We start from the raw sequence: 13,622 nt of genomic DNA, 5'->3' as shown, positions 1-13,622 counted from the left end.
ACATTCATACAAATATCAAACAACATTACTGACCTTTTTACTGGTCAATTTTTATTAAAGTTCATTTGCGGAAAAAAAGACATTCATGGGCATTTACAAATCCAAAATCAGCTTATTTTTTATTTTTATTAATGCTAAACTCTATTTGAGTCTTGAAACTCATAAAGGTTTATTGTATATATTGTATTAAACATCAATATCATGTCAGGATTCAAGTGATTCATGTGAATGAAATAGTCAATAAAATGGAGAACAAAACACACACACGTATTGTTTCAGTTTTCTGAAATACAAATGTACAACGACCGTGTTACTTTTGTGAATGCAGTAAGAAAAATAGAACTGATTTTTACAGAAGAACCTCAGAGAAAATGAAATCATTCTTTGTTGTGTTTCCTGTGAAACAACTTCATTTAAGGAACTTTCATTTCCAGAGTGACTCAGAATAACATGTTAGACGTAGATGATTGTTCTGCTAACGATATACGACAGACTGCTGTCGGGGGATTTGTGTCTTTTTATTAAAAAGATGATGATTTGAAGATGAAAATAATTAAAAAGCCACTGAAAAGAAAGTCGTTGTGAATTAATTTTTATTTGTTTTCACATATTTGTCTACAAAATACATTTTCAAGCTTTAAGGTACAATTTTACAATCATATGCATAAATGAAAAAGTCATGTGTGTCATACTTATCCTATATATTTCAGCTTTAGACATATATGGCCCCAAAAGGAAAGTAACACAATTCAACACAGAAATGAAAACATCTTTATTTATTTCTACATTTAAAATGAGTTCTCTGAGGATGTTTATGATATATTTCATGTGAAGTGTTTCACAACCCACAGTTATGATGCAAAGTTTAAATTGACCATTTGCTAAGCCACGCCCCCCCATCAGTTACTGTTGCTATGCCTGCCAAGCTGTCCTTATTAATTAACAATAACAACTATTGCAGATTATCCTTAAAATTGTGGTCCAGACTGATTTCAGATAAACAGAGTTTTTATTCATCAAAATGACAACTGTTGCTGACATTAGCATCTAAAGTTGGCTAGCTAATTAAGCTAACCTTATCTTCATCCTGTCTTCAGCTGGCTTTTTATCCTCTCATTAATATGCATTTTGTGGCTACAATTTATGATAATGTGCTTAAAAGATGAAACGCTTCATGAAGAATAAACAGTATAGCACAGTTTAATGTTGAGCTGCAGAGCTTACCAACAAGCAAGGTGTTCATTTATGCTTTATTGTTCATATTCTCAGGGTTTTACTTTTGTTCCACTGTTTTACCGTTCCAAGTTAAAAGGCTGTGAGGAGTGTTTGAATGCAGCCATGTCTCTGGTAACCTTTCCCAAACCTGTTCACCTCTCGCACCTTAACCTGTTGTCCCACAAAGTAATGCGGCTGGTTTTGGAATTAAACCTTCATCTAAACCCCGATATATATATGTATATATATATATACAGAGTATTATTTTACTACAGGCACATGCACAGCGCTTCAACATGTGGACAAATATGCAGCTTGGCCTGCTGTAGCTCTTTACTATGATGCGTTGATGGCTATTCAGGGTGGGGTTTAGCCAACGGTCAATTATTTTCTAATTAAAAAAAACAGTTAAATGCCGACTAAAAGCAGAGTAAATTTGCTAACATAGAAATGGGTTTGGGTTCTTAAACATTGATCCAAAATAATGACTCACTACGATTTAAGTCTCTAGGTCCGATCCTGTCTGACCTGCTTTTCTTTATAGTTCTTTATACTCGTCCAGTATGAAACAGCATCTGAACATCATTTTACTATACTGTGAGTGACAGACATAACTGAGTCCAGATGTCAGATTTTCCACACAACAACCATAAACAATTTGAAGTTCTATTTTTGAACATGATTGTCAAACACTATGGCCTTCTATTTATTGTAAAATGTCTCAAAACCCTTAAATGCGGCACAAGATTGATCATTTGTTTTGACTTCCAGGAATCCAATGTGGGCAATTAATGTTATTACAGTATGGAAATCAATCAGCGATGGTAGGTTTTAAGAGACAGTTTTTGTTATATTTGATGAAATTCTCGTAATATCCTCACAGAAATGATATATAATTTTATTTGGCCCAAAATAAATAATCCAGCGTGCTCTTCCTACTTCTTCAGCGTTAGCTTAAACCTGGTTTTGAACAGGTGCTCTATAATGACAGCTTCTTGTGTGGTGTGTTCAGGTGATTGACGAAAGCTCAAACTTTCTACACTTAAGACAGAGCATTGCAATTAAAAGAGATATTGTGACAAAACCAACCCCCCAAAACAATTAAAAAGCACACATGGATTTTTATAAAAAATGATAAGGTGAGTTTATTAAATTCTTGTTGTAAAAAAGGTGCTGCAGTCTAAGAATGAATCACTCCTTACATTCTAAACACACCAGTAAGGAGGTTTTTAAGCAATTCCTGCTTGTTCCTGCTATCCTCTGTGGTGAAACGGTGAACTTCATTACTTTTGCTGCGGCTGGTTAACTATTACAAGTCTCTCCAAGTTGATTATAATATTTTACTAAGATAATCTAAAATCAATGGACATGGAAGGTAGGAAAAAAGGGTTCAACTCTTTAGGAAATGCTTCGCAGTGGAGATAAACAGGTGGGATGTGATATGCAATTAAAGGGCTAAAAGATGCAAAACCACTTGTGTTTATGTCACTCTAACCAGGCCATCACCTGTTTCTACTCTAAGGTGTCGGGCTCCGCGTCCATGCAGGTCTCCCAGGGGTTACGTGGCATGTGGGGCATGGAGATGAGGAGCAGGGCGGCTCCGCTGAGGATGAGCAGGGTGAAGGCGGCGCAGGCGCAGGTAAAGGACCAGGAGTAGTAGTACTCGATCCAGATGGTCTCATCACTGTCAATCATGCGCTTAACAGACTGCCGCATAACTTCCACAGAAATGATGATGCAAAGGCCTGCGTTCCAGAAACAGAAATGATGAGTTGTTGTTAAAAGCAGATTTATGGCAATATAATCAAGTGCTTTGATAGTTCTACAGTTATACGCCATATGGCAGTTTTACTTTGACTTTGTAACAATAAGTGCAATGCTTCATGGGAGTTTACACCCATCAGGGTTGATTTAACAGAGCTACATCCACTCCCAGCACTTGATACCTCCGAAAATATGTGATGAGAAATGAGCGTGTCGACTCTGTTTAATTAGCCGCATAAGTAGTATTCATCACAAGAGAAGAGGTGATGACACTGACACGCCTCGTTTCAGCACAAGAGACGAGAGAACCAGACGGAGCCTGCTCTGTGATTTCACTTTATCTGCCACACTGTCTGACCTGCGAAGGCGAAAAACATCCCAGCAGGCCGGAGCAGGTAGTCCCGCCCCTTCCCGAAGGAGAAGATGACACAGATGGTGCCCAGGGTCATGAAGAACAGACTGAAGATGGCGATGGCTGCCGCTGAGATGTTGTACTCTGAGGAGAGAGGCAGAAAAAGAGGAAAGAAGTGGGAAAGAGACAGTGAAAGGGATGCATGATGGGAAGAGAGACGGCAGAGTAGGACATTAGAATGTGAGAGTGTGGCCGTCTGGTTTACAGAGTAATGGTTTCAATATTGCCCTCGGGCGAGTTATGACAGATAATTAGCCTCACGTTAAAAACAACATTTATCCAAACTGGGGATGTTTCCATTAGCATGACAGATAAGATGATGAGAGCATCTCTCTCTGTTTCCTCCTGCCTGTTTCCAGATAAAGATAATCTAGTCGCTCCTTCTCTCCAACACTCCAGCTGTGATGGAAATAATCTTTGGAGCGTCTTATTCCATCTCAGTGTAAAACAACCTCACACTTCAGTCTCTCTCTTGACTGTCTGTGTGAGGACTGTTGGTCTGTGTGAGTGTGTGTTTGTGTATAAGTCTCTACATGCTGGGAAATGGGCATCACCTTTTTTGTCACAATTTCACCAAAGAATGTTTTCAGTGATGTTTGAATATAATTTTTCTTTAAATGCCGATCCCTACAAAGCTGCATTTTTAATCAATCAATCTGCCTTATTCTTTTTATCAGATAATGATTAATATGAGAAAGAAGTTTGACTGAAATGACAAAATTATTGTTTTGGCTGGACCAGATTGACTGAAATATTCAATATAATCAGATGAAAAGGACATTTGAAGCAGGACTAAGACTTAATAAAAAAGAACAAGTGAAAAATTAAGAGTGAAAACATTTGGACTAAAACTTGTAAAATGTAATGACTTCTAAGACTAAGAATAAATCTAAAATAGCTGCCAAAATACACAGAAGCAAATCACATAACCCATACCGACAAAAGTAAATACACGTAAAAATGTGTCAATAATTATATGATTGAATAATACGCCTCAGCTTAATTTTCTAGAGGTGTATTTGTTTAATGTTTTAGGAGGTTACTTGTGATTTACTGTACACCTTCCTCACAACAAGTTGGCTCTGAAGAAAACAGTGTCTGTTGTAACTCGTCGTCTTGGTGGCAGTGAGGAGAAAACCCACCTTTCTGGGTCTTGACTTCAAAAACTTCAGCTTCTTCCCCCGAGGTGAAGTGTTTGAAGTAGGAACAGTTCTTAGCTGCAGAGTAAGAAAGAGAAGGAGAGAAAGGGTGAGAGAGAGAGACTGTGTTTGTAATCCCAATCGATGAAGCCTTCACGTTAAATCCCTCCATGGATCCCAGCAGAAAGCTAACAGACACACATACATTAAGGAATCACACGCTGCAAAAGAAAATCAAATGTTGTTATTTTTATCCTGGAAGTCTGACTTTGCGTTTCACTACTAGCCTAAATAATGCATTTAATTTTCAGCTAGTTGTAAAAGTTCAGATCTTCATAAACCTTATATTTTGGGAAAAAGTTGCTTTGTTCAACCACTTATAACCTCACTAATGTGAGACTTTTTCACGGACACTGCAAACCTCTCCTTCTTTGGTTAAAATACATTTTCTTCACACTTGCTATGGCACAGAAAGAGGAATAGAGTGTGTTATGTGTTTTCTTATTTCTTAAGTATCAGTATGCACAACTGTTGCAGTTCCTCTTTGCCTGTTTGAGCCGCTCTACGCCGCCCACAAAATCACAGCAGTGTTCTTGTGTGACTTGCAAAAAAGTAAAAGTAAAAACGTCTCAAGCTCCAAATCCGTCAGCGACTACATGCACCCATTTCTACACAGGGATGATCCATTTCTGCACTTTGCTTCTCCAAACTCTTTAGTCCTTTGACCACAATCTTCAATACAGCCTCATAGAGAAAACCATCATTGGATGCACGTCCATCTGTCTATCTGCTGCCTGAGAGGGAGGATCGGTGAGGAGGGAAAGGACAAGTGAGAGTCCCGTCTTCTCTTCTCGCTGAGATTAAACCCATAAAGCAGAGATGGACAATGTGTGTGTTGGTGTCTGTATGTGTGTGTGTGTGTGTGTGTGTGTGTGTGTGTGTGTGTGTGTGTGTGTGTGTGTGTGTGTGTGTGTGTGTGTGTGTACCAGGCAACAGAGGAGCTGTTTGTTAACCAGGATGAGAAAGAATCACTAAAGAGGTAACCTAGCAACAGGCTGCTGCAGGTCTTGGCTAGCCCTATCTGTTTACAAAGGCATATCAGGAGGCGTGTGTGCATGCATATGTGTGTGTGTGTGTGTGTGTGTGTGTGTGTGTGTGTGTGTGTGTGTGTGTGTGTGTGTGTGTGTGTGTGTGTGTGTGTGTGTGTGTGTGTGTGTGTGTGTGTGTGTGTGTGTGTGTGTGTGTGTGTGTGATTGAGGGGATGGACTGGCTGGCGGTGGGGAGATTCGGAGGCGGGGTCACAGAGCAGCTTGGATCTGCAAATATATTATTTTCATTAGTCTTCACTCATTAGCTGCCTTTCCCTCTGGGGCTAAACTAATCTAAGCTAATATGTGTTTGGGCGTCGCTATAAGAATCACTCCAGTTTCTAGGAAGACTATAATCTGCTCACCGCACAAAGACAAGACGGAAAGACCTTTGGTGAATACAAAGGGAGCTTCAAAAGCCTGGTCTTCTAGTAATCTGCTAGATAAAGATGACTTATGAGGAATCAGAGCAGAGTGAGAACGGTAGAGTTTAGAGACTGGATAGTTCCTGATTCTCTTAGGTTGAGTAGTTATCCATTAGCTGAGCCCTAGTTGCTGTCACTACACATGTGAAGCTTTCTATTCCAGCATGGCACTTTCTCAGTTCACAATAAGAATGGCGGTCCGATTTACCTCACATTTCTGAGTAATTATGGAGAAATCCAAAACCATAATTTTGTTGTGTTGGTGATGTTGCTGAGTGTAGACCATGGATTGTTTAGAAATGGACAAAATCACTGTGACGTTACACAATGGTGTGTGGACCTGTCAATCAGTGTGTAGCCCCGCCCTAAAGCATCCCCTGCTTTATGGTCTGTTTGACTCTAAATGGAGCATCATTTACTAAATGAACATCATGCTGTATTGAAGAAGACTTGAAACTAGAGATTGAGACCATAAACTCATGTTTACAATGTTTACTGAGGGAATAAATCAAGAGAGAAGTAGAGTCATTTTCTCATAGACTTCTATACAATTTGACTTCTTTTGTAATCTGAGGAGTTGCCGCTATGGTTTTCAGACTTTTCGGACCTGGAGGTTGAAGCCTGGTGTAGTTCAACCATGTCACATCAGCTACATCAGTGAAACTCTTCTATTATAGCAGTATGTGATTTGTTTTTAACATGTTGTTTCATTACAAGATGCTTAACAGCTTTTATAGCGCAGACAACAAACATTGGGTCAAATTCATGAGCCGAATCAAACCATAATGACAGGAAGAGCTCAAAACTTCTGGAAAACAAATCTTACCTTTCTTCACTTTGGTACAACAACAGAGGACAGGAGGTTCTGGTGAAGTTCAAATGCTTTAAACACTTTGCTACATAGGCTTTTGTTTGATAGGCCAGACATTTCCAAAGCTTTACGTTCGTTGCCAAGTTCTGTCTTGAAACATTATGCTGTCAGATTTTAACAAGAAAACAAGTGCAACTACACTCTGAAAGTAAAAACACGGCCCACAAAAGGTTAAAAACAAATCTGGCTCTTAACTTCTGATGGTGGACATCGGCTGAGGAGGACAACATCTGGGTGCGTATCATTGACCTTGCAGTCAGGCTAATTGGGAGATTTAGTTCCAGTGGGGGGGCGTGATTAGAGCGGCGTATCGCCTGTCATTTTAGTTTAGCCTCTTTCCTCTTACCGCCCTCCTCCCAGCTTCTCCTTTCCCAACATCCTCGTCCACCTGTCATTTACACCTGTCTCTCCCTCCACCTCAACTTCTTCTTTCATTCTCCTCTCAGTCCAGTTTTCTCGTGGTTGTCCTTGTCCTTTCACAACTGGTTTCCAGTATGGTATTTCCATGTTTTTACCTATAACTATAATTAACATTTGCTTTTGAAAACAGCTTAATTTTCAGGAGTGTTAGAGAAGATGTGTTTTTTTTAGGCGATGGAGGGGGGCTGTTCTTTTTCTAGCAACGCACAGTGACCGACTAATTCTGGGTCAATGTGAATAGGATGGGTGGTGGTGGTGGTGGTGGTGGTGCTGGTGGTATTTGAATGGCTATTCCACTAGGAGGTCTGATAACTGGGACGCGGCAGCAGAGGAGGGTCCTCGCGGCCCTTGTGAGTATATATGCCTGACTTTTATTGTGAAACTCAGTAACACAGTAAAGAGAGTCCGTCATCCTCTGAGCCACCACAGACTACATCTCATTCTGTAGCTGATGTTTTATCTGAATATTTGGTTCCCTTTATATATCTCACATTTACAGTGATTCATTCAAATATTGAACCTTACACTTGTTTTCTGAATGCCAAATCAGCACCACACCTCCGCAGTGTTGGCTCTGCAACCAAAGCTGGCAGACTAGTGAGGAAAATGTGAAGTGAAAATGCTAGCTCAAGGTGACATGCAGGCTTTTGAGAGTATGAATTTGGGGCACCACAATGTGTCACTGAAAGAAGCAGAGGACGTTTTATTTGAAGGTATAAGTGCTCTGGCTGTAATCTCTTCCCACTGAAGGACTGGAAGCTCTAACACATCCCGGATAACAAACTCCTCTCCTTCTTCTTCATGCACATATGTGTATAAACACACACACACACACGCCCATAAAAGCACAATTTACGCTCTTCATTTGCCATCCGAGCAACAATGAAACCAACCATAAAGGTTTGGTTTGATTTTCACAGCACTCGAGCTGTCATGCATCGTTTGTGGGAAGCTCATTTCAGAAGTCGTTCTGGTTCACCGCCGTTGTTGAGCAACCCCTTCACAGAAGCAGCGTAGTTGTGCCTATATATGAAAACAATGTGTGTGAACGCGTGGACGACATAATCATCATAACTCCCCCTCTGTTTGGGAAAATGCAAATGTATGTTATTAAGTCAAATCACAGCTGCTTACTTGGGTTTACTGTTCATCAGTGATGTAATCTGTTATGGCGCTCTCTCCATTAGCTCAGGTTGATGTTTTTAACACATTGTGCTTCGCTTATGTGCTTAACATTTGACCCACGACGAACATTAAATTGAAAAGGAGATAAATGACGATGGTGTGGCGCTGTTAGCCGGCTATCCATCAGACTCTTAAGTGGACAGTTATTATAAATGTTCTCTTTGACTCCAGCATCCTATCAAATACCAGTAAGAGTAGAAGTTGAGTGTATTTTTCATCACTATTTGTAGCTAATTCAGCCAAAAATAATCCTAATAACTCTTTTTTTAGGCCGAATACTAGACTATACAATCTATGTAAATAGTCAAAATGACTCCATGTTGTAGTCCTCATCATCATGCAGAGTTAACTATGTCGCTAGAGGTTTGCTGCCTTTTTAATTCCAAAAAAACATCTGTGAATTTATCACATGTGAAACACTCGTACACATGAGAAATTGCACTCAAAAGCTGAGGCTGAGCACTCAAACAGGCTGCCAGTGCTAATAGCTCTCTATGGAGGAGAAAGCAAATGGCTGCAGGCAGAGAGTGCTCCTCTCTGCTCTCAGACCACAGCGACCAGACTGACCAAACCAAACTGGGTGCCAGTACAGAAAGCATGCCAGTATAGAAAGCATGCCAGTATAGAAAGCACCCGTTGAGAAGAAACCTGTAGAGAGAAACACGATCAACTTCGCCTGGTGAGGACAGTGTTGAGGAAAATCTATCTAATATACAATTATACAACTTTATATAACGTGTTATGTTGAACCCTTGTTTGATAAGATCATCTGTGGGAATGAGGGAGACAAGCGATTCCCATAAACAGGGGTAACGTCATGCCAGCAAATAAGAACAACATTTCCAGTAAAAGCATAATTTGTCCTGCCAAGGAGGTTACCATGACCTGACATTTAAGAAGGATAACAGGATGCAAGTGAAAGGCCAGATGTGCTTTGTTATGGTCCAATCCACAAGACGTGATTGGCTGAAAGTGATGATCACAAGGGTATATAAGATATGATGAAAGGACCAACATGTGGGATTGATCCTATGTGACCCTGACATGAAGACAGCACAGAGGACCAGGACGGACACTCACAGATCCATTTTCCTGGAGACATCTTCAGGTAATATGAGAGAATGACTCATTGTTGCTCATAAGCCAAGACTAGAAACGCCACTGTGAGTTGTGGGAATGTAACCGGGGGGGTCTCTGTTGAAACAGCAGATCCTTCTTGCCCCACACACTCTGACAGGTGGCAGCACACTGAGGGCTGAACTTCGCTGCTGGAAGCAAGACAGGTGAGCCGCCGACAAGCTTAGTCTGCCAGATGGCTCCTCGCTCCCTCGTCAACCCTGTCCATGCCAGACTGTGTAGAGTATCATGGAAGCCAGTGATTCTACACAGATGTTCTGACACAGTTTTACTCCTGCTGTCAGGTTATCGGGGTTATAAATGGATCGTTTATCATATTTACATACTTCTGTACACATGACATCTATTGACTTCTGTCCATCCTCCTCTGTCGCTCTCCCAGAGGTTTCTTCCTTCTTTCTCCCTGTTAAAGGTCTTTTAGGGGAGTTTTTCCTGTGCCGATGTGAGAGTCTAAGGACAGAGGATGTGAGGGTCTAAGGACAGAGGAGGTGAGGGTCTAAGGACAGAGGATGTGAGGGTCTAAGGACAGAGGATGTGAGGGTCTAAGGACAGAGGATGTGAGGGTGTAAGGACAGAGGATGTGAGGGTCTAAGGACAGAGGATGTGAGGGTCTAAGGACAGAGGATGTGAGGGTCTAAGGACAGAGGATGTGAGGGTGTAAGGACAGAGGATGTGAGGGTCTAAGGACAGAGGATGTGAGGGTGTAAGGACAGAGGATGTGAGGGTCTAAGGACAGAGGATGTGAGGGTCTAAGGACAGAGGATGTGAGGGTGTGAGGGTAAGGACAGAGGATGTGAGGGTGTGAGGGTGTAAGGACAGAGGATGTGAGGGTGTAAGGACAGAGGATGTAAGGACAGAGGATGTGAGGGTGTAAGGACAGAGGATGTGAGGGTGTAAGGACAGAGGATGTGAGGGTGTAAGGACAGAGGATGTGAGGGTGTAAGGACAGAGGATGTGAGGGTGTAAGGACAGAGGATGTGAGGGTGTAAGGACAGAGGATGTGAGGGTGAGGACAGAGGATGTAAGGACAGAGGATGTGAGGGAGGATGTGTAAGGACAGAGGATGTGAGGGTGTAAGGACAGAGGATGTGAAAGGACAGAGGATGTGAGGGTGTAAGGACAGAGGATGTGAGGGTGTAAGGACAGAGGATGTGAGGGTGTAAGGACAGAGGAGGTGAGGACAGAGGATGTGAGGGAGGATGTAAGGACAGAGGATGTGAGGGTCTAAGGACAGAGGAGGTGAGGGTGTAAGGACAGAGGATGTGAGGGTGTAAGGACAGAGGATGTGAGGGTGTAAGGACAGAGGATGTGAGGGTGTAAGGACAGAGGATGTCTCATGTGTACAGATTTAAAGCCCTCTGAGGCAAATATGTAATTTGTGATTTTGGGCTCTACAAAATAAACTGAATTGAATATTTGAGTTGTGAGTCTGTCAGCTATTTGTCCGATGGGGGTAAAGACTGCTGGTCTGAACAGATAGAAGGTGTTCTGCTGGTCCTCTCTCTCTCCCTTTAACACCCTACTACAGTATCACTCGCCCTCCTTCTGTGGATACTATGAAGGTTCTCTCCCTGCCTCCATCCACCGACACACACTTCTGTTTTTCTTCCCCAAATCCCCTTCATCCCTCCCGAGTCTCCCAGGTGTACTTTAACTCGGGAGCTGGAGCGGGCAGCCACACTTCATTAAGGCCTACACTGATCCTGAAGTGCTGCAGCCGGAGGCTCAGTCGATGACAGAGTCAGAGTCAGATCTCCGTGTTAGGCTGCAAGGCACGCACACACAGCCAGAGGCCAGCGCGGTGCTGCTTACCCGCCGGCCGGGCTGCTGAAACGGGACTGCTAATTAAAGCTACGAGGCTATTTTACAGAAGCAGACGTTTGAATACTAGACAGAATGTTTTTGACCTTTTTTGGGGAATCACTTACTTTATGCAATGTGAAGCAAAGAAAGGAAATAACTCAACCAAAGCACTCACTTTAAGACACATTCATTTTACGCTTTGTCACTGATTCTGCACCAATCAGGTTCTCACACTCAGCCAAACCAAGGTTTATCCATGGCATCAGAAAACACTGCTTGAATTAGGTGGATTCTCTGTGGACAGTCATGATTTGATCAAAGCTGCTGTGGCATGGTGAGCCAGACTGAAACAAAGATGGAGTAAGTTAAAAGGATCTACATTCTAGTATTTAGAGAGTCGGAGATATGATGACTGATTACGTAACACTTCCTGTGAGGTAAAATGGATTTTATTTCTCAGAACAGATTCATGTTTTTGTCATGTTAAGTGTGAAGTGATGCTCTTCCATTATGCCCATACCTATCTGATGGGCTTTAAGATACTTTCTCTGCTGAACATAATAATGGTTTCATAGAACAAGGATAAGGCTGACCAAAATGGCTTTTCATGTAAAGAGACTTGACTCCAACCCTCACTGCTCACTGGTCCCTCTTTACATTCATTAAGGCTGTTCTTGAGATTGCATGATGTTTCATTAAAAATAAATCAGTGAGTCTACTGTTAAAGCTAGCAGACAGACCACCACAATCAGCTGTTCAGTCCATTATTCTGTTGTTTGTCTGGTTTTACCTGCATGTTTACACAGATACATAAAGCAGAACTGAAGTAAAGGCATTTCCAATCCAAGTTTCAACAATATACAATATTTTTCTCTCCTTGTGCCTCTAAATACAGCAAAAGAAAACATTTCAAAGTGACTGAACATCCAGGATTGGTTAGTTGTGAGTCAGCAAGACACAACAAATTCACCTTGACACAAATATAAGTGTGAGAATATATCATAAATGTTTGTCACCTTGACGTGAACCTTAACAACAACATAAGGTAATCCTTTATTAGTCCCACAGCGGGGAAATTTGCAATGATAGAAATCATTCACCCACAGGAAGACCTAAAGGCTCTTTACCTCCGGGTAAGCTGATGGGGCCGCAGCCTTTGCCCTGAGGGTCCTCCTCCACGATGAAGATGATCTTCTTGCAGAGCCTCCAAAGGCCGAAGTGGGCCGCCTCACAGGTGGCGTTGAGCTTCTCCACGCGGGGGCTGAGCACGGCCCAGTGGTCGGTCACCACCGCCGCCAGCATCGCCGACATGCCCACCAGAATCACCACGGACGTGATCTTCACCCTGGTCGCCTGCTCCTCAAACATGTTGCCACTCTTTCTGTGTGCAAAGCTTCCGACGTTTGTGCGTGCACGTGCCCGTGTTTGCACGTGTGTGTGTGTGTGTGTGTGTATAGATGGAGTGTGTGTGGTCGTAGAGACTGTGTAGGACAGGGAAGGTTGTCTTGTTTGTCTTCGGTTCCTCAGCGTTGGATGTTGACTCCAGAGGTTCCTGGTCTCGTCTGCAGCTTCACTCCTGTGATGTCCTGGTCTCTCTCCTCTCTCCTCTCTCCTCTCTCCTCTCTCCGGTCCACAGCGCTTTCTTTCTCTTTCTCTGCCTGGCGCCTTGTGGTTGGTAAAAAAAAAAAGGGGGCCAGATAACAGTGCCCTAGTTTCTACCTCTCTCCTCGACTCCTCTCCTCCCAAGTTGCCTTTCGGTGAGCTGAGGCCATGCAGCTCCGAGATGAAGATGCACTGGGGCCTGTTTACAGCTATTACACCTTTACCTCCACCTGTCTGCTGTCAGGTCAAGGTCAGACACGTTCCTTCAGTTCAGGGAACAGTCTATTGATAGTGAGCATGTAAGTTACTGCAACATCTCCTGAAAACTTCCAGCTTCAAGTTCTGACAGTGCTTTTCAATATTCAATCGCCCTGCCAAATACTGATGTTATCAATCCATCATTTATCTGAAACATCCTCCGTGTTTTTAGATCCTTATTCAGTCCGTTTGCAGCTCGATTGTCTCAGGCGCTGTACCAGGGGGACTCCGGGGGGGGGTCCTTTATTAGTTGTCATCTGAATGAGCTGATCTACTTAGTCAGCCAATCAGCAGCCAAGGCGG

The 13,622-nt window shown here is 42.4% G+C and overlaps 1 protein-coding gene across 1 annotated transcript; it reads right to left on the bottom strand.

Moving 5' to 3' along the window:
- Positions 1–2,727: 2,727 nt before the first annotated feature.
- cacng1b (calcium channel, voltage-dependent, gamma subunit 1b) lies at positions 2,728–12,827 on the bottom strand. Its single transcript, XM_054608245.1, has 4 exons — positions 12,587–12,827; positions 4,534–4,608; positions 3,338–3,475; positions 2,728–2,960 (listed from the first exon to the last, which is right to left on the bottom strand). Exons 1-4 carry the CDS (start codon positions 12,825–12,827, stop codon positions 2,728–2,730), a joined length of 687 nt encoding a protein of 228 aa, XP_054464220.1.
- Between the last annotated feature and the right edge of the window lie 795 nt (positions 12,828–13,622).

The sequence above is a fragment of the Anoplopoma fimbria genome, chromosome 11 (assembly GCF_027596085.1).
Source record: "Anoplopoma fimbria isolate UVic2021 breed Golden Eagle Sablefish chromosome 11, Afim_UVic_2022, whole genome shotgun sequence".
Lineage (NCBI taxonomy): Eukaryota > Metazoa > Chordata > Actinopteri > Perciformes > Anoplopomatidae > Anoplopoma > Anoplopoma fimbria.
Note: the sequence above shows the minus strand (reverse complement) of the source record. Positions and strands in the feature narration are given on the sequence as shown.